The sequence below is a fragment of the Lonchura striata genome, chromosome 2, assembly GCF_050655825.1.
Source record: "Lonchura striata isolate lonStrDom1 chromosome 2, ASM5065582v1, whole genome shotgun sequence".
NCBI lineage: Eukaryota > Metazoa > Chordata > Aves > Passeriformes > Estrildidae > Lonchura > Lonchura striata.
The window spans coordinates 314440-335935 of NC_140704.1; the positions used below are offsets into that span (position 1 = coordinate 314440).

General features: G+C 51.4%; 1 protein-coding gene across 3 annotated transcripts; it reads left to right on the top strand.

Moving 5' to 3' along the window:
- The first annotated feature begins 536 nt into the window (after positions 1-536).
- Positions 537-10537, top strand: ASB10 (ankyrin repeat and SOCS box containing 10). 3 transcript variants are annotated; one of them, XM_085561982.1, is made up of 5 exons: positions 537-2028; positions 6076-6343; positions 6900-7404; positions 9528-9641; positions 9937-10537. In XM_085561982.1, the coding sequence occupies exons 1-5, from the start codon at positions 1737-1739 to the stop codon at positions 10288-10290; spliced, it is 1533 nt and encodes a 510-aa protein (XP_085418108.1). In that variant the 5' UTR covers positions 537-1736; the 3' UTR covers positions 10291-10537. The 3 variants fall into 3 exon arrangements, with proteins under 3 accessions (XP_085418108.1, XP_021394650.3, XP_085418112.1); XM_021538975.3 differs by having other exon boundaries at positions 544-2028; positions 9893-10537; XM_085561986.1 differs by lacking the exon at positions 537-2028 and adding an exon at positions 2048-5019.
- Positions 10538-21496: the final 10959 nt, after the last annotated feature.

Here is a 21496-nt window from a genome sequence, read left to right on the forward strand (position 1 = left end):
ATTAGTGGGGTGAGGATGAAAGCCCCAGGTGTACTTAAAGACAAGTTGTATTCTGACATTTGTCTCTTGCTCAGTGACCCAGCTGGCTGCTCTTCTGGATAGGAAATGAATGGCTCTGACACCCTTTTCTCTTCCTGCAGCTGAGGACCCTCAGTGCCCTCAATGTCTCTGTGGACTTTCCTACTTGGCACCTATGGGTACTGGGCTTGGAGATGCTGAAGGAGGCTGCTTGTGTTTTGTGGGTTTGGTGTTTTTTGTTGGTTTTTTTTTTCCTTTCTTTGTGGATATTTTGTTTGTAGTTTTAGGTTGATTGGTTTTCTTGAAGTGGTTTGAGGGATTTTTTTTTTTTTTTTTTTTTTTTTTTTTTTTTTTTTAGCTATGGGAATGGGAGAAAATGTCTAGGGTAGCTGGTGCAGTCAAGAATGTGCAGACCCAGGCCTGTGAGATGCTGAGTGTGAACACACTGCCTTCCCTCAGCTAGCATGGAGGGGGTAATGGGGTGGGGGACACCTGCAGTCAGAACATTCCTCCCAGGGACCTTCCCTGGGTGGCCTTGGGTGCCTGAATAGTGCTGAGTGTGAGGGGTTAGTTTGGGGTTCTGCTCCCAAGACCATAGCTGGGTGAAAATGATGGCATTGGTTCCAGGAACAGCACAAGTTGTAAAGACAGGTTGGAGTGGAACTAAGAGTTCTTAGTTTGTCCTTTTCCTCATCTCTTAGGGAATCCAGACTTCCTGTACTCAAAGTTCCCCAAGTCAGGGTTGTTGCTCTGAGCCCCTCACCTGGCTGGAGGAGACTCTGAAGCTTGAATGTGGGTTCCATGTGGAGCTGGAGGTAGAGCCACTGCATCCTTCAGGAGAACAGTGTGCTCCCAGCCCAGCACCAGAGGGATGCTGCATGTGCTCACTGGCACAGAGCATCTGTGCTGTGGCAGTGGTAATGTTTGGCATGATCCCAGTCCTGGGACTGGTTTGTGGACCCTCTTCAGTTATGAGGTCCTTACATAACTCTTTGCTCTGGAACCAGCTGCCAAAAGGAGCACAAGCAAAGTCTGGCTCCCTGTTTGATCAGCACCTCCAGCCACACCACAAAGAACTCTATTACAGTTTGGGACCAATGTGACAGTGTTGTACAAGCTGTTTTCCTCAGGGCTCACCTCTCTGCCCTTCTGTATCCTGCCCAGCCCTGTGGGCAGCCAGCCTTGCTGCCCTGGGGAAGGAGCTGATTGCCAGAGCAGTGTGTGGTGCTTGTGAGGGTCTTTTGGTCCCTGTGGGGAAGAGCCCTATCCTTAGTCTTTTATGACTTCTGACACCAAGTCTGATCCAGGCCTTTCCCAAGCTCCCCCTCACCTCCCTACCTCCCTGCCATGGTTGCCCCCACCTTGCTCTGCCCCTTTCTCAGTGGGAGCGCCGTGTGGAGCAGGGCTCTCTGCAGAGCAAACAAGCACAAAGGGAGCATTTCCAGGCTGCCTGCCACCCCTCTCCTGTGCCTAGTCCATGCTGGCAATTGCACCTAGCAGCTGAAAATAAGCTCTGGGAAGAAGGGGAGGTGGTGATGAGGAGCTGCCAAGCCAGGCTATTTATACTGGGTGATTCAGGCCTCTGCCTGAGTCCAGCCAGATGCAGGGGAGCTGGAACCCAGGAGCAATCTGCAAAGGACAAACCCTTGAACAAGAGGGTCTTCGCTGTAATAGCTCATTTACTGTGTGGCTCAGATTTCTCGGGTTAGTTACCTGTGATGGACTGCACCTTCCCTCTCCGCTCTGCCCCTCAACGTTTGCTGCAGCCAGCTCCATGGAAGGTTTCCTGCAGTGTGAGGTCCCACCACAGTGAGCACAGCCTGAGCCCAGAGGGCTGGGGACACCAGCACAGCCGCCTGGAGCCACTGGAGTGCCAGGATCTGCTGGTGCAGAATGCACTCTTCACTGGAGACCTGGACATGGTGCAGAAGTACTTCACCAAGAGCGCAGCTGTCAACCTCATCATTGAGACCAGGGGCGATGTGCTGCGCTGGACTAGCAGTAAACGTGGTGGGTATGAGGGACTGGGATATGGGGGAATAGAAAACGCCCAGGATCGGGTCCAAGGATAGGGCTTAGGCACCCAAGAAAAATATTGAAAGGAATCCCCAGTGGTGGAAGAAGGACTTGAGAAGAACAGCTTTAGTGTGAGGAAGGAAGTTTCCAAGGCTGTACAACAAATAGTAGCAGGCTTGTTGAAGGTGGTATGAGGCAGATCTACCAGAAAATAATGAGAATAGGGCCCCTGAAATAGTTGCTGGAGAAGCACATCCTCAGGACTGTCCTGTTAGAGATTGCTGGGATGGATGTGAAATACGTGTGTGGTGGGGAGTGTGCATGGGTGAAGAGGCACCAGAATGCTGCTCTGTTCCATGAGATAGGTTTGACAAGGGGAGCAGAAATCCAGTCCATGAGAAAGATGGTGGAAGCAAACTTTCCTCAATGATAGGAGGTAGGATCTGATCATTCTTAGTGTTTCCCTCTGTCCATCTCACTTGTCCATCTCTACCTTGTCAGGCACATCTTGGGCCTACCACACATGCTTCCACACTCTCTGGTCCCTTTTACTTACCTTCTCATCAACATTGTCTATAGGCTTCTCAGCAAGTGATGCAGTTGGTGTGCCCAAGGGAGAGGTGTGCTGGGCAGCCTGATGTGCCCTGGTTCTTGCTACTGTCAGCTAGTGATGTGGTGCAGGCAGACTCCCAGAATTTAAGAGCATCAAGTGGGGAAGGCCTTTTGACTGTATTGGTCCTGGTTTAGGGCAAATTTGGGAGAGAGCCTCCTCAACAGAAGGCTGGTGGCAAAAGCCACCCATAGGAGAATGGAAGAGCTGTTGACAAAGCTGCTTTCCCAGAGGAGAAGGCCAAATGTCCTGGTGCTTAGACAAATGATAGTTTTGTGGGGATCCACTCCACCAAGAGACGAATAGGGTGTGTGGGCTTGCCAGTGCACATGCTGCTGCTTGTGAGTGGTGAAGATTATTTACTGAGCTGCAAGATTTGTAAGACCTAGGTTTTGAATTGTTACAGTCTACTTAGGAATGAAATCCTTGAAGGTATTACCCTTTGTGTGAGACCATTTGTCAGTAAAACACAGACTGGGTGTGGTAACTCCTGTGTTATCCTAGGTTGGCAGACACTGGAGCAGCCAGTCTCTCTGCTGGGGAAGGTTTGTGCCCCAGAGAAAATGGATCAATATAAAACAACTTCATCCAGAAATTTCTCTAATCAACAAAGTTTCAAGACACGAAAAACCCAACCAAACAAGATCATTCATCAAGCACAGAGCAAAAATATGCTGCCAAATCTATCAGATAAGAATACAGAACAAAAACCAAAACAAACCTTCATGCTACCTGAGGTTTGTCTCTGTATCTTGCTGACGGTGCAGGGAGAAGCTCCTAGAATTCAGTGACCTAAACAGTAGGTTCTAGTGACCTTGTCTTTCCCAGATCACCTCACTGGTATTTTAAGGTGCCCAGAGGAAGTGTAAACTGTCTGGTGTCACTGATACTTACACTGCTTTCTGCCTCCCTGGTGCGTGACTGGGAGCCTCAAGCTCTCATGGTATACCTGCTTATATCCTTGGGTAAATAGAGGGTCTCATCGGGTGAGAACTTCTGCCAGGGCCTTCCCTTTCTTTACCTTTTTGTAGGCCACATTTCAGTTAGACAAGGTGAAGTTTGCACACACAGAGCAAACTGGATATTGTCAGCATAGAACTTGCTCATTTATTTTCATTACTGAGAAGGGTAAAGTTCCCTCTGCACTGGTCCTCTGGTAATTGTTGCTTGGTGGTCTACTGGGGTCACTTAACTGCATGATCTGAGTAGTTCCATGACACAAAATTAAACTGAACTCTACTAGTCTTCCATGCAGTTTGCCATGCTCTCTGGATCACATGGTGTGAACAATGTGTGCAGGGTGCTGCTGCCACGTGAGCAGGCCATGCTCTCCTGCGACTGAGGAGGGATGTGTGCAGCCAACTGGGGTCAGAGAACACCAGCTCAGGTGACAGGACTGCAGCGAGCAGCCGAGCCAGGGGAGTGTCTGAGGACTGAAAGGGAACACTAAAGCTATGCAGGGGCTCTGTGCAAGCCTGCATATCAAGAAAAAGGATGAAGTGGGGAGGGTCTAAAGGATAATTACCCTAAATTTTTCCCATCCTTGTACCTATTGCTACCACTTCTTTGGCTTTGATTAAAAATAGCTGTTCTGTAGCTTGTTTAAAAATCTTCCCAATGCCAGTGGCTCAGATGCAACTGGTAAATGGGTGTGCAGTGCTGGAGACGTGTGTGGAGCCAAGAGGTGAACAAAGGTATGGAGATGTGTGTGGAGCTGCTGTGGGCATGCTGTTGTGGTCTGGCAACAGTGGGCAACATGCTGAGTAGGCATGATACCATTTCCCTCTCTGTTGTCTTAGTGATGTCTCGTCCCCATTTCTACCCTTCAAGCTCCCCTGCCCTTCCTGAGGGTTTTGCCTTCACAGCAGGGCACTGCTGAGGTACTGCTGCTTGAGTGGAGAGCCTTTATCAGCCTCTTGGCCCCAGCATTTGGTCACAAGGTTTCCCAGAATAGAACAGCTGAGACTTGAGCTGTGCCCAGCCTGAGCCAAAGAGAGGGGTGTGATGCATTCCCTCTCCCTGCAAAACACCCTGGGCTGGCAGGCAGACTCTGGGCCCAAACACGGGCTGCTGGTGGGGCTGTGCCTCAGAGCCTGGCTGGGGTGCACCAGCAGGTCCTGTCCTGGTCTCTGAGCAGAGTCTGTTGGGCATCATGGGCAGCGTCACAGGCAGAAGAGATGAGAGCCAGGAGCCCATCCGCACCCAGCAGGCACGTGGCCCTGCCCAGGTGTTCTGGCAGGCCCTGCTGGCCGGGGATCAGGGCACTGTCGCCAAGATCCTCAGAGATCCTCAGAACAACCTGAGCCCCGATGCTGTGTTTGACACCAGTGACCTGGAAGAGTGGAAGAACTACCGCTTCAATCCCCGCGGGCTGAGTATGGGGCAGCAGTGGGGCTCAGCCTGGCTGTGTGCTGCGGGGCATGGCTGCTGCTGGGGCTGTGTGCTACGGGTGCTACTGGGCTTGCAGAGTAGTGGGAATGGGAGCAAGAGCATGGGGACATGCTCAGATTCTCCTGTGTTCCTTGTGGAAGGGGGTTCCCGCTTCTGAGAGCGTGGGGTGCATACAGGAAACCTGGTCCCTCCCACAGGGATTGTCTTAAGTGCTTGGGAGCTGCTCTGTGCAGCCTGCTCTGTGCTGTGGGCTCCCACCACAGGTTGTGCCAGACTGTCACAACAGGAGCTAGACCTATGAGATGGTGCAGTTTGAACCTGGCCCTGGAAAACACAGGTGCCATACTGCCTCTGCAAGCAGGAGCTGAGAGGCTGTAGTATGGAATGCACCATGCAGTCTGGGATGTCCTCCAGCTCAGTCTGGGTAGGCAGCAAGAAGCACAGTTTAAGGAGATTTTTCCTGTAGCATCTGCAGGCTGTTAGCCAGCAGAAAGCACCGGCTCAGCGGTGGTTTTGTGCTGGGTCAGCATCTTTGAGAGCTGGCACATTCCAGCCCCTTGCTCTCTCCTAGGCTCTAGATGTCCGTCTCTGCTGTAACTTGTTGTCTGCACCCTGCTCAGGGCTTGTCTGAGTCCCCTGTGTGTGTGGCAGTTGGCTCTGACACCTCTCTACTGCCTGGTTCCTTGTGTTTGTGGTGCTTCACACATGGTGTTTGGCCCAGCCATCTCACTGCCATCAGCCCTGCTTACACCCCAGACCCTACATCTGCTGCGCCCCTGACAACAGAAGCCCCATGTACCCACCTGAGCCGCAGGTGAGGGGCACTCTGACCAGAACAGCCTGTCCTGCAGGCTGCTGCTCCCTGGAGCTCCTGTCTGCAAGGCTGAGAGCCTGCCAGGGATCTTGCAGGGAGGGGACTTGATGTCCCTTGAGGGGAAACACACGTGTCTCAGGGGGCTGTACCCCAAGTCCTTCAAGGAAAGGGGCAGGTCCTTGTGCGCCGTGGCTGGACGTGGCTCCCTGACCCCTTTTCCCTGCAGGACTGTGGTCGCTGAGCTACGAGCAGGAGCTGACCACGCCGCTGCACATCACGGCCGGCCGGGGCTACGCGGACTGCCTGCGGCTGCTGCTGCTCCGCGGCGCCGCCGTCGACTTTGCTCCGGGGGGCAAGACAGCCCTGCACGAGGCTTGTGCAGCCGCCAGCGCCGCCTGCGTGCGCCTGCTGCTCGGCTCCGGGGCTGATCCCGAGGCTGTCTCCGAGGATGGCTACCGGCCCCTGCACCTCTGCAAGAGCTCCGGCTCCATCGAGTGAGTCCTGCCTCCCTCCCCCTCGAGCCTAATCCCTGTAGGAGGGGTCCCACCTCTCCCCTGAGGGTGGGCTGGTGGGTGCAGAATGGGGGTGGCCTTGGTGCCTGTTCCTGCGCTGGGATTGCCTCTGAGGCTCAAACTCAGAGGTGACTGCAAGCTCCTGTCCTTAGCAGAAGCAGCTGAGGAGCCAGTGGCCACACTGTAATGTTCAGGGCATTCCTGCACAGATCCACTGTGGTCACACTGTAATGTTCAGGGCGTTCCTGCACAGATCCACTGTGGTCACACTGTAATGTTCAGGGTGTTCCTGTGCAGTTCCACTATACATACCAGCAGGCATCAGGTGTGACAGCACTTTAAGAGGAGGTCTATGCAGAGTTACCTGAAATTAGGGTGACAGTATCTCTGCTCACCATCCATCCTGGCTTAAAAACACTGCTCCAGGGCATGAGCAGCAGGGATTTTTGGACTCAGGGGAAAAGCAGATGCAGGAGCTGGGAGGTAGGATGGGAGGTGGAGATGAGGCATGGTCACCAAGTTGCCTTGGCCCACACAGGTGTGTCCGGCTGCTGCTGCAGCATGGCGCCAGTGTGAACAGCCAGACGGAGGAGGAGAAGGACACGGCACTGCATGTGGCATCGCGGCACGGCCTGGCAGAGCACGTCCAGCTGCTTCTGCACCACGGCGCTGAATTGGAGGTGAAGAACAAGGAGGGGCAAACACCACTGAATGCTGCCTGTGCTCAGCACCATCAGCCCCAGGACATGGACCGCTACTACCGGGTCTGCCAGCTGCTGGTGGAGAGCGGTGCCAGCATCAACGCTGAGGATCGGGACCGGCAGCACCCGCTTCACCTGGCCTGCAAGAATGCCAATGCTCAAATCGCAGAGTTACTGCTGGCCCAGGGTGCCAATGTCAATGTCATGAACTACGGCGGCAACACGGCCCTGCACAACATCCTGCAAGTGGCTGCCTACAAGCTGGAACATCACCCAGAGCTCGTGGTACGGGCGCTGCTCAACCACGGTGCCGTCCGCATCTGGCCAGGTTCCCTCCTCAAGGTGAGTGTGCTGGGAGGGGAGGGCTGGGAACACCACCAGGGCCCCAGTGGACTCTCCTGTCACAGCAGGGCTTGTTCCAAGGCAGCCTGTTTGCTGTTCTGCCCTGCTCTGCCCAGGGCCTTGGAAGGGAGAACTGGCATTATTGGTATGGGAATACCTGATGTTTTATCCTGGGGTGTGTTTTGCTGTAGTACTCTCCTGCTTCTGTCTGCTAAGCTCTGTGGACAGCACTCACCCAGTTTCCATTATTACTTGCTCTGGAAATTGTTGGTCCTTTTCCTCTGGAGGTGTTTATTCTCAGGGGCACACCCTCCAGCTCCCACTGTCTCTGCAAGACACCCGCAGACAAAGGGTTAATTTCCTGTCTTAATTCCTGAGCACTGCAATAATTACCCAGCCCGGAGATCAGCAGATTGCTCTCCCCTTTGGGAAAATACAGGAAAATCAACAATTAACACTAATTAATCTCCTATTAACGCCAGATAATGAGGATCACTGGTACAGCCAGAATAGACTCTGACAGCTACTGCTGGCCTGGGCCATGGGGAGTGGCAGCCCGGAGCCAGGGAAATCTGCCTCTGTGCGGCTTTGCCTGGGTGGGCTGCGCTCCAAAGGCTGCACTGTGGCTAGGTACACGGCACTGGTTTGTCACCTGCACCCACGCCAGGGTGGGACACACCAGAGATGTTGTAGAAATATGTATGAAGTCTTCTGTGATTCTGTGCCACCCTTGACATGGGCACAGCACTGCTTTAGACACAGGTACAGATGTCTCTGCAGCTGTGCACCAACGAGGCACAATCCTGCATCCCTGAGACCCTGGTGTGGCCCTCCAAAGAGGTGTAGTGTGCTGTGCTCTGTCTGATCACAAAATTAATGCCAGTCCCTGCCCTGGAATGGCTCAGCTCCAACTACTGAAATGTGAGGTGAAGAGTCTGGTGTAAAGCAGAGTGTTGGTGTTTGTGAACTCCTTGCAGCAGTAAAGCTGGTGGAGATCATCACCCCAGCCATCTAGGATGGCTCCTGTGTCTGAGGAGAAGCTGTGGGGACCTGGTTGTGCTGAAGCCAGCCATGCTGTGCATGTTGAGTGATGGCTCAGCCCTCCTCTTTTAAGGAGGGATGCTCTGGTGCTCCTTACCTGCTGTGGTTTTTCTCTCCTGGGTCACAATAAGGGAAGGATAGGATTTCACCAGATTTACTACCTCTGGATTGAGCAATACTTTAGGAGGTGACAGTGGGGCTTGCAGGAGCTTGCCAAATGATGGTGACCACCTATTGTAAAATGCAGGCAAACCTGGTGGAAAGAAATTATGATGTCTAACTTGAGAAGGCTGAATTATTTCTTTATTTATAGTTATGCTATAATACATTAATATACTATATAAAGGAAGATACTAAAACTACATACCTACTTTCTCTAACTACCATATCTAACTCCTCACTACTCGTGACCCTCTCTGAGAGCCCAGCCCCATTTGGGTTGGATTGGCCACCAGGCTCAAACAATCCTCACCAGAATCCAATCAAGCAATCACCCCAGGTAAACAATTCTCCAAACACATTCCACATGGGAAAAACAAGGAGCAGAAGTAGAAATTGTTTTCTCTTTCTTTTCTCTGTGCTGCTCTATGAAAAAATGCTGAGAGAAGGAAGACTGTCCCTGTGACAGTCACCTGTTCTTGATGCCTTAAGTTCTAGCTTTCATATTTTCCATATTCTGTATTGTATTAGTATATAACTCTGAACTTAATATTAAGTGTTAGGAAGCTCACTTCACAGCTTAGACAAAACAATCCTTTTCCAGCCCCAGAACCAAGGGTACCTTTACAGCTTCAGGCCCCAAAAGTGTAAACAACATGAATTGAGGAGAGCAGCCTGGGAGGATGGGGCTTCATAACCTGAAGCTGTAATTGGACAATTAACTCCAATACGTGAATGAACCAAAACCTATAAAAACATGACAACTTGTGACTTGGAGTCCATCTTGGGTGTAGCCTCATCCAGGCTCTTGTACTGCCCAAGGAGTATCCTCTGAAGGCTTTTTACTCAATCCCTGCTTTATTCATTTAACACTGGCTAGCCTCTGCTCCGGGGAGCCTCTGGCATCTCTCTCTCTCTGCCAGGTGCTGCGGTGCTGCCACAGCTGCCCGCGTGTCATCGAGGCCCTGGTGAACAGCTACAGCCATGTGCGCGTCTCCGAGGACTGGGAGGAAGCAGTTCCAGCAGAGGTTGTACAGGTGAGGGGGCAAATGCTGACTGCTGCCTGAAGAACACATCTCTAGCTTCTGGTGGGCTGCCAGGGGCATCTAGGCTGGAGGGGGTTGGGCAGAGCTGGGGCTGGCCGTGGGGGTTGCAGGCACAGGGATGGTGCGTGCTGTTGGGGCAGGGAGAATGCTCCATAGTGAGGCAAGTGGATGTCTGGTTCTACCTCTGTCCCAGGGTGACACCTTCAGCTTTGCATGCCTCTGGTCCTTTCTTCTCTCTGTAGAAATACCCGTGTTTCTACCAGTCACTTTTCTCCCTGGGGCACAGACCTCGCTCCTTGCAGCACCTGGCTCGCTGCACACTCAGGACCCTCCTGGAGGGCCGGCTGCTTCTGGTCCTGTCCCAGCTACATCTGCCGAGTGCCCTGCACCAGTTCCTGCTGCTCGGCTTCGAGGATGTTCTCTACTAGGGGTGGCAGTTCCAGTCCTGCTGTGCCTTTCTGTGCAGATATTCCACCCCTGCCACTGCGATCTGTGCTTTTGCAGCCACCCCCTTCCCCTCACCCCCTCCTGCCCTGCCCCATCAACCCCTGTGCCAAGCCTGCTGCTGTGTCCCAGTCCCAGCCAGCCTTGTGCTCTGCATTGTGCACCTGTTTTGGAGTGTTCTGTTTGTCCATACTAATACAGACAAAACCCAGACTAACAAAAGGAGGTATGGGAATTAGAGAAATCTGTGGTACAAGGGTCAAAGATACTGCATGGATCCCAGGCTTAGTAGTAGGATACCAGTTTCCCTACCCCAAATCCAAATGCTCTAGCCTGTACTAGGCAACTCTGGTGCCCTGGATGATTGCTGTGGTCCTGTCTTTAGTCAAGTTGCTTGGTCTGTACCCAAAGGTGCTTGGAATAAATCCTGTTCTTTATACCTACCTGAGCACGACTTCTACATTTCTTTGAGGAGTGTCCTGACACAGGTCACCTGCCATGCCATGGGTGGTGGCATATGCACTCAGACCTGTGCACCCCCCTGCTTCTCTGAGGGAAATTGTGGTGGGTGTTCCAATCAAAGCCCTTTCGTGAAGGTACAATGTTGGGGTTACCCGGCTCAGGAGCTTGGGGCAGGAAGGCTGTGCTTGAGCAGTGCTGGTGAGAAGGAATGTGTCCCGAGGCTGCTGCTGGGCAGAGAGCAGCCAGCACCCGGAGCGCTGCAGGCTCACACTGCACTGGGCTGCACCACACCCTTGACAAGGTGAAGGGAAATGTTTTATCCTGTGACATGGAGACGCAGTTATGAAGAAAAGGAAGCACTATCCATCCTTTAAAGATCTGCTGTAAGCAAAGTCCATTACTGCCTGTGGCTCAAGCTGTGGCTGGCACAGGTACCCATAGCATTGGTCTCTCCTCATGCTGCACTCGCTCTGCCTGGCCTCTCCTCATGGTCACGGCAGCAGCAGGACTCTGGAAGATGCAGCTTGAAGGAAAGGCTGCGTGACAGACCCAGGGGTGCTCTCTGTTCCCACCTCTCTGGGCACATGGGTTGTAGCTGCGTGCCCTCAGCCCTGCTGCTCTGAGGACATGAGCCCAAAACCACACTGAGAGGTTGATCGTGCTGCTCCTGGTGTGCCTGCCCTGCTGCTGTGCCACAGCAGGAATGCTACCCCAGGGTATGAGAGGGATGTGTTCGTGTGCCACAGGTGCACACAAGGTGCCTGGAAAGCACTTGTGCCTGCCTTTATGTAGGTACCATTGCAGTATAGAGTTGGTATTTCTCAGGAAGGTTTGGCTATGTGCTGTATGACATACGGAGCAGAGAGGTCAGGTGCTGGCTTGGGGTGATCACAATTATCTGCAAAACTGGGATGAAGTGTACAGGGGAGCCAAAGTTTTTAAAATACACGGCTGATGGCCTGCCCTCTCACCATGGACCAGCAGTGAGTTTCCTTTGCACCAGTGTAGGAATGGAGTCTGAAGTTAGTTACCTCCTTCCTGTTGGCTGAACCAGCTTGTCTGCTCAGGTCATCTGTTTACATCATCAGGGCCAGTTATCTTGTTCCCAAAGCCTAATCACCACTTTAGAGTTCATTTTTAGCCAGATGATGTCTATGAGCAAAGGAGGAACAGAAACAGGAAGGTCTGTCCTTTTTGGTGGCAGCACAATCTGGGATTGCTGTAGCCTGACCTGGTGTCCTGGTCTGAAGGCAGCCTGCAGAGCAGCACACCTGGACAGGTATCCCATCCTTCCCTGTAACATCATCCCTATGCCTGCATTAACTTGTGCTCAGTAATGCATGCTCAGCCATAATAATATCTTCTTAAAACAGGGAAGAGTTGAATTTAATAGTTTGCTTTATTTTGTAGTTGTTACTTGCAACTGTTAGGCTTATAGCTGTTTCTTGGTTTTTTGGGTTTTCTGGTTGCTTTTGTCAGTTCTAAGGCTGCTCTGCACTGGCTGATGAGGGCAGCTGTAGCTCTCCCAGTGGGGAGAGATGAAACAAAGGGTCTGGTTTCTGCAAAGGCAGTAGCAGATGGAGCTCTGGCACATCTCAGTCCTTCCTGGACGAAGGTGGCCCAGATGGGCACCTGCTGCAACAAAGGACCCATGGGGGGGCTGCAGGTACATTCCAGGGTTCCTCTCAGAGCCACCAGATTTGTACACAGAGCATCCTGGTGTGCCTGGGAGGGCTGAGGTTAGGTGGATGACTGAGAGGAGCAGGCCATCCCTGGCCACATATCTTCAGAAACTGAATTTTGTCTGTGCTCCTACCAAAATTAAAAGGGCACGAGTTCATTATGCATAAGGATACCACTGGATAACAGCCTTCAAGGAATATGAGGCTGGTAGGAAAAAGGGAGAACCTTTTACAGCATGACCAAGGCAACTGGCGGTGATAAAACTAAACCAAATCAAACCAATCCACCAGAAAAGCTTCTGGGAACTCCAGCCCTTTGGCAAATGAAAACAATCAGAAAGGTTCAAGCTAAGATGCAGGCTGAGTACAAATGCTCTGACTTCAACTCATTTATGCTAATTGATTAGCAATTGATTTTCAAAAACATTTACAATAACAGATTTAAAAAGATTTAATGTTCCAGAGCACATTCTGGCAACTTAACAACCTTTGCTATTTTCTCAGGTTTCTAAAGGGGAAATTGGATGTACTTGCTGGGACAATTTTGCCAGGGAACTTTAACCATCCTGAGTGGGAGGGTTGTGATTTCCACTGAGAACACTGAACCTAGGGGGTTGTTAGCACAGGGGCACGTGGTTCTAGTGTGTTTTTGTCAGCTGCTGCAGGCACAGGCAGCTGCCAGCCACTTCTGTATCCTGGCTTTTCTGGGCATATCTCTTGGGCACAGACGAGCTCCTGCTTCAGCATCCACCTGGGTTTGTCAGCAGAACAGTCATGACAAGATGCAGCTTTAGGAGTGGCTGGAGAGATGCGAGTCCACTGTTGCATTTTCAGTGCAGCCATTCAAGTGAGGTGCTCTGGGAAAGAGTCATCCCAGTTCTAGACAGAAGTTTCCATCCCAGCTGCAGCCACTGGATCCTGCTGACCCTCCCTGTGCAGCCAAAGCCCTTCCCATCCCTGGTATCCCTTCTGACAGACAGCCAGCACACTCTGCAGGCTTCCCAGCTTCAAGCACCTGCTTGACTCTCACTCAGTTTTTCCTGTTCCTCAGTAAAGAGCATGGGGAGCCATAATGGGGGTTAAGAGTAAGGTACTTACAGGCAAAGCAAGCAGAGAAAAGCTCTTTCCTAGCATGTCTGTACCCACCCTGTGTTGTAACCTGCTTCTTAGGCAGTTTTGAGTCAAAAAGACATCTTTGTATTTTTTGGCTGTGGAGAGATTTTTTTATTTTCTGCCATAAATTTCACCAGTCACTTCTTGGGCCTGTGTATATTTGAGCATTCTGATGCCCTTGTGGAAAGGAGAGAAGAATTACTCAGTGCACTGATCACCTCACTCTCTTTATCTTTCTGCTGTCACTGTTATATTTAACTTGATGCCATGTAAGAACATATGGGCAAAATTTTTCTGTTTCTCTTCATATAATTTAAAACTACAGATATCTGTACTATTTCTCTCCTTACTGGGGCTGGAATTGTGTTCAGCTGTGCTGTTCCTTTGTGAAAGCTGTCACCCAGCCCTGACTCCACACACAGGTTTCCCTGGGCCTTTACTTGTTGTGGTGCATCCCTTGAGATGGAGGGAGGACAGCTGTGCACAGTGCTGCAGTTGTGTGGGGGCTGCTCTGCTGCGCACTTGAAATCCACACCAATGCTCAGGAGCTCTGGATCCGTATTTGATGTGATTTGCCCTTTGGCACAGCCCAGGAGAGGTCTGGGCAGAGATGCCTCCAGTCAGTGTGCTCTGTGCTCCACAGCAGATGTTGCAGCCTCTAATGTTGTTCACACTTGTTACACCCGTGACGCCATCCCTGAATTAAGGTGAAGCCTCATCCTTCTCACTTACACATTGCACCTCACGCTTCAGTGTAACCAGCCAGGCTGCTCCTCAGCCTGGTGTTTCCAGCAACCCCGAGCAGGTTTTCTTGGGCAAGTGCACCTGTTAATTTACCATCCCAACAATTCATTTTTATCCATTCCAGTCATTTTATCAGCAGCGTTTTTTTTATTTCTCCCTCATTGCAAATAGCATATAGCATTGATATGTGAAGAGAATAGAGACACACCTGTCAAAAGGCTATGTAAGATAAGTTTCCTCAGCCACCAAGTTCTTTCAGATCAGTTAAACTGAGGACACTAACTGCAGCATACAGCTAATTTTTCTTATTAGAATGCCATGCAGAACTTAGTCAAATGACTTACAGATTTCTAAGCATGCCCCATCTCTCATTAGCTCTATCAAACTTGTAGGCTTATAAAAAAGTTACATAAAATAATTTGAAAGTACCTCTTTCAAATTACATTGAATTGGCTTCTAGTTTTTACTGACTTACCCAGAACATCCTTTGACTGCTTGTTTGTGGTTGCTTGGGAGGTATGTTGAACAAACTGCTGTATAGTTTCTTGGATATCCATGTGAACACATTTAAATACTGACAAGACATTGGTATTTTTACCCCTAGTAATCTTAAGTTCCCCAGTGTGCCATGATTTGTTATAAAGAAAAAAATAAATGGTTCTGTGAACTCATTAGCCAACTAAATACTCTTGGATGTAAGCTCTTCTCCTGCACATTATAAAAATTGTTACTTACACAGTTTAGCATCTTCTTTAATTACTGATGGAATAGAAAGTATTTCATTATCACTGTAAAATATGAATACTGCACATAGTTGTTTCAAATGCAGAGCAGAAATATTTACTGAGTTACTGGATTTCATTATGCAGAATGTTGCTGCACACAGACACCTGGGGCAGGTGCCCAGTGCCTGCAGGTCTCTGGGTTCCCTGCTGCAGGGACACTCGGCTCTAGGGTCGATATTTCAGAAAGTTTGAGAGAAAGCAGGGGTTTAGAGTACCACCACGAGTGGGTGGTGGGCTGCAGCAGCTCCTGGCAGTGGGAGCTGTGGAGGTGAGGGGCTGGACACACCAAGGCTGCTCCTCGGAGCCTGTGTGCAGGTGTGGGTGCCTGTTCTCCTCTCAAGGCTCACAGGGAAGGAGGGGCTGACACCCCCTCCCAAAGAGTGCCAGGGACCCCTTCATTGGCCCCTGACAGCCACTGCTGGACCCTACTGTGCCTTCTTGCTCAACCTCCCTGCAGGGCTCATTCAGCACTGTCAGGCCTTTCCTTGGAGGTAAAACCAGATACAGGGGCTGGAGACTGAAGCTGGGCAAACACATATTAGAAATGAGACATTTTTAATAGCAAGGGCAATTAATCTTCTAGTTAGTTGCATCTTAGAATGGGTTATCATGGTGGATGTAGATTTCTTATCTCGGGGATTGTTTTTAAATCACATGGGTATCTGCCCTAGCCCAGACCAGGGTTCATCTGCATGGTGCTCAGCCCAGTCCCAAAGAGATCCGGGCGATTAATTACAGATCTCTGAACCTTCGCTAGGTGCCATAAGCTGCTGTCACCACTGAGACTGTATTTGGCCCCAGGTTAGTAAGTTCCAGTTTCCCTTTCCAGCACTGCTAACTCCATTCATACCTCAGTGATAGCTCTGACTTAACCCGAGTTTCCTTCATTGGTCTGTAGTGGTTCTATCAGCTTCCTTGCTCTGAATCTGCTGGCTGCAGTGGTTTCTGAGAAAGACAGTCTGAAATAAATGGGGACGCTGCTTTTGGTAAATTATTTAAATATTTGGTCTTACACCACTTTTCTCACAAGCTTTCTCTTTGACATCCCAGCTGTTTGGCAGCACCAAGCATGTTTCACTTGAGTGGGATGGACAGTGGTCAGGAGTTCTGAAGGACCCCAGGGCTGGATGTGACCCACAAAGGCAGATCCCATCCTTTCCCCAGCACACCAGCACCTTGGGGGCTGCCTGACAGTCCTGGCTGTGATTCCCCCCTGAGGAAGCACTGCAAGGTGCCCTGACTCGGCGCAGTAGGAACCTCAGTGTCCACCCCGAGCTGTGACACAGTGGCCAACCCCACAGCAACACAGTCCCCCTGAGCAGAGCTTTGCTGGGTTCATGCTGGGGGCTTGCTTGTCCCGACAGCAGCTGTCCCACTGCCGAGGGCTTCTGGTTTTTCTTTGTGGGAAACAAGTCTCCAAATACTTCCTGCACTTCTGTTTCCATCCAGAGGTGCTGCAGCAGATGCTGATGCTCCTGAGGTGCCGTGCTCCACATGTGAATCTCAGGGGAGCAGACCCCTTTTGCACACTGGTGCTCTTTGGGCTGTCAGCCATGCTCTGATCTTTGGCTCGTTCCCCACCTCAGCAGAGTCACCTGCAGCTGCTTACCAGGGCTGGGTGCTTCAGGTCGCTAAAAGAATCCCCAGCAAAGGCGTCAACAAAGGCTGGTTTGGTATAACTTTGCAGTAGTAGCAGAAGACAGCAAGAATGGTCAGAAGACAAGGAAACAACCAACAAAAGCCACCTCTAGGAGAAAACCTGAGCAGTGACAAAATAACATCTTAACATGTAGAAATTACCTGACCACCTCTCTTGTGAGGAAAGGCTGAGGGAGCTGGAACAGTTCAGCCTGGAGAAGGGAAGGTGCCAGGGGATCTCATCAGTGTGGGTAGATACCTGAGGAGAGGCCACGAAGGCGATGGAGGCAGGATGTTTTCAGTGGTGCTTTTACTGGGCTGGGCTCCCAGCTGAAGAAACGATGTTCATGTGCCAGCCTGTATTCTGCATAGTGCTGCCTAACTCATTTTGTTCTGAATCCTGCATCCTGCACTCTAAGAACATCAGCTTTGCTTATAGGCTCTCACAGAGCCGTGAGATGTATGTCTACATAGTGACCTGCAGATGAGGGATGTCTTCTGGGGTGCCATGCTCACATAACTGCTGGGGCAGAGCAGTGCACTTGGAGAGAGCTGCTTCTAAACATGCGAGAGGTACCAGCCCTGTGCCTTAGAAGCCCCATTAATTTCTAAAGAATTTGGTTAACATTGCTCTCCCTGAACAGGATCCAAACACAGGAGTGAGGGAGGGCTTAGCTCTCCTAAGCAGAACATTCCTCAAAGAAATATGTGAAAGGAATATGTGAACCTTGTCCAGGGCTACAGAAACAAAAATTTCCAGTCTGAGATCTTGTCAGCAGCAAATCCGTGCACCTGGGAGTGCTCTTGCTACTGTTAATGAGAATCCTGGACTCTCATTGCTCTAGCTGTGGCCCTGCCAGGCCTGGCTCTGAAGTTCTTTCCCCAGGCATGAACACTCAGTCTCACTGTCAAGCTGAAGACAGAAGTACGTGGAGCAGCTCTACATCAGGGAGAGCCTGTGGGACCACGGCTGCAGAGGTCAGGGGACCTCCTGGGTGCCCCTTGCACAGGAGCTGCTGCCCACCTCAGGCAGGGGGTGGCTGCAGAGCCTGATGGACCATGCCATGGGCACCCCCAGGAGCAGGATCTATGCCTGGCAGGAGCCAGCTTTGGTCGAACAACACCATGGCCACAGCCAGCCTGTTCTCTAGCCTTCCCAAACTTTGAGTAAATAATTTTACAACGTTACTCTTGCTTTTAATATGTTTAGCAGCTATATTGCAGGAATGCCTAGAGGCTGTGACTAGATTTAGTCCTGTTGTGCTAGATTCCGTGCAGAGATAGTAAGTGGAGCAGGTAGAGGCATAAAGTTAAGACTGCATAGCAGTTTCCATTAGGAAGACCTGCTTTCATTTCCCAGCCTGTCATTACGATTTAACTATTGCAGTTGTGGTTGCTCTGTGTGTTACTCAGAACTTTACCCATTACAGATACAGCAAAAATTAATTGGCCTGTATTTGGCCAACAGCTAGTGCATCAGGAACGCACTCCAGAGTCTCCATCTCAGAGAGGAGAGCTGGCCTGGGTGGTTTTTTTCCTGCCCAGTAGCACGGGAACAAATTTTCCTTAATTAAGAGCCTCTGAGGATCCCACTTTGCAGGTTCTGAGCAAGGACATTTTTAAAGGCTGATGGTTTTCTCCCAGGGTCCTCTGTGCTGATCAGACAGGTCCTGCATCACCTTCAGTGCAGGCACTGTCCCACGTGCCAAGTGTTGAGCAGGACACTTTCCAGGCTTTCCGACTGACTCCAGAAAAGCAGGCAAACGGACCTGTCCATGTTCACATGTCTGCAGCAAGGAATGAGGAGGAGGAGGAAGCTTGGACAGTTCTAATGCAGAAAACAGAGAAGAGAGGTGGTAAGCAAAGGCAGACTGAGGATGGAGGAGATGGGCCAGGCTGGTCTGTGATTGCTGAGGGCACTGCTTGCAGAGACTGGACTTGAATTCAGCATCAGTGCCCAGCTTGGTGAGACTCGGGACCACCTGCAGAGACTGGAAAACACAAGCCATGACGCGGTGACCCCAAAACAGGAGAGAGCAGGTCTCCTCCTGAGACTCTTTTAACTCTGAAAATATACCTAGCAAGGTCCTGAGACATCTCCATCAACAGCTGAGAGTGCAATGAGACATGGGACTTCACAAATTGCACACACAATTAATATTTCTGCTGTACCTGGTGTGTTGGACACTATCTTCAGGCACATTAAGGGAATACACTGGTTCCTTGAGAGGGAGGGATAAAGCCCTTTAAACTGGAATCAAGGGGCTTTCTGCAGAGGTGTGTGGAGAGGGAAAGATACCCAGGAAGCATCTGAGCGGAGGAGGTCTGAGCCTCAAGTGGAAGCCATGGAAACTGCATTTCACTTGGCAGCAAGCAGCTGTGGAAGATTCAGCACAGGTTACACAGTTGGAATTGGGAAAGCCCATGGAAGTCCAATTGGTGGATGTGCAGCCTGGACCCTCATTCCACCCTGTGAGGATGGTGGATGTGGGAGTTCTGTCCCATTCGATGTACGCATGAGAGTATAGCAGCACATCTTTGGTTTATTATTCTCACAACCATTTTTTTTTTCTGTAGTCCTTCAGCATATCCTTCTCTGAATCTTTGTTTCATTATTTGCACATGAGTTTCTACCTCTACTACGAAGTCTTATGAGACAAAGTAAACCAAAGTGGAGTAAATTGCTGGGGCCCTGAGTACATTCCCCCCTCCTTGGGGGAGGATTGACTCTCTAAGGCCAGGGCCAACTCATAGGATGAAGCCATCTGTCATCAGATCTGCTCTGCTCACCTTCCTCAGGCCCTGTGGGAATGAACCCTGGTCAGTGAAGCCCCTGCCTTGCTACAGCCCTTCCTGCCTGGCTTCCCACCCCTCTGGAAGCAGCCTTTCCTTGCTGCTCCTAGCATGGAACAGACTCAGTGTTCGAAGGGAGATGGGGGCTGCAGGAATGCAAGTGTATGACCAGGTAACAGAACCTGAACCTTGGAGACATCAGAAGGGACTTGCAGGGCGCAGCTGCTGCTGTGCAGAGGGCAGTATCGAGCTTGTGCTGTGCTCTTCGGGCAGGACCTGCGCTGTGGCACGGGCTGCCGTCCTCCCTCCTGTGGAACACAGTTCACCCCAGCTCGCTCAGTTCTCAGCAAGGTCGCTAAAGACAGCAGTTTCCTGTTGCTCTCAAATATCTTGCTAACCTATGCGCAGGTGTGAGGTGTGAGCTGGTTACACAGAAAAGATTCATCGAACAAGTGATCAAATTGTATTTGCTCAGGAGTCAGAAAGCGGCTTGCACAGCCTGGATCTGGGCCTTTTTGAGTGCAGTCTTGAGATCCAGTAATACATGGCTATGCTTTCACTGTCTCCATGGTCTAAGGTGCTTTCGTAGCAGGGAATGGACCCGAGCTATGTGCATTGAAGATGACTCCAACTTGAAGGCTCCTTTACCACAAACATCTGATGAGGCAGAGAGCTGGGGCAAGGGCAGACAGAACATGGATGCTGACCAGCAGATCTGGAGCCATGTCCCTTATTGTGTCACAACTGGTCTCTGTGGTGGGATTAATCCAAATGCTTGTCACTACCATTTTCCTTCCCACCCTGGAATCTGGGCCCTAATCCTGACTAGGGGCCACAGCCAGTCAGTAACCTGCAAAGATGAACATCTCACTCTCTCAGCAATCCAAGGGCAGGAGGTGTCTGCATCAGAGTGGTGACAGGGATCGCCTATGCCAGGCCTCAGTTTCATGATTCAGTATTTGAGCCTGGGTGATTATTGTACCATCGACTTCTCCACACCCATTTCCCTCACTTGGAGCAGGGCTGTTCATGCTGTGGAGGGATAATTCTTTGGGGCCACAAGGATGTGCCACAGAAAAAGGCACAAAAGACAAGAAAGAGGAGATTGTGTGATGTCATATCTGGGCCCTGGGGATTCAGATTGTGCCTGTTTAGTGGAGGAAGGCCCATTTTAAGTACAGTGGGCCTATTTTGCCTCACTTAAATGCTCCACACAGGATCCAAGTGTCCAATTCCATGGCTGGGCTGTCATGTCCCACAGAAAACACACACTTCAAAGTGGTGTTCCAGACAACCTCAGGGACAAAGCAGAAGGTGATGGTAGAGAAATCCATGTGTTTACACAGATATCGATGCCACCAGGCAGCCTGGGTAGCTAAGCAGCCAGGGGTGATGCAACCCTGGTCAAAGGGGAAATGCAGGCAGGAACACACAGGGGACTTGAGAAGAGGAATACCCCTAGGTGAGAGCTAGAGGTCTGGAGTGTCACTGTGCCACTGAAACTACAGCTGGAGTGAGCATAGACATGACTCCAGCTTGCATTTCCCAGCTTCCAATCACTTTAAAAATCCTGATACTCTTCTGAAGCAGGCCTTCCGTTTGCCTGCTGCAGGTCTGGTGAGCAGCTCTCTATAGACAGGACAACCCAAATGCCGAGCTGGGGGCAGAAAGTCCTCTATTTTAGCGTGGGGACTCCCACCAGAGGCAGGCGATGTTCCTCCGGACACAGAGAGCACAGCGGAGCCGCGGCTCGGGAGCTTTCTCATCGCACGGCTCTCGCCGGCCCTGCAGGTGGAGCGATGCCCACCAGGGCTGCTGGCCGTGCCCGGGGGACGAGTCCGACGCGCGGAGTGCGGGGGAGCGAGCGGTGTCGGGGCCGCGGGGGAGAAGCAAGAGGGGGCATTTCAGGATGCGCGCACCGCCTCCCACCCTGACCCGGGGGCGTCCGCGGGAGGCCCCGCGGTCCTGCCGGCCCCGCGGCGTTCGAGCCCGCCGGTCTCACGGAGACCCCGCTCCGAGCTGACAAGGCTCCAGGGCCGAGAAAGGGCCAGTCCCGACCCTGCCCCGTGGTCGCTCTCCCCGCGCCCTGTTCGGGCGGTCTGCAGACACGGCACGGCACGGCACGGCACGGTGCCTGGCCAGGGCCGGTCCGTCGGGGCGCTGGAGCCCGCCCTTCGCTGCTGTC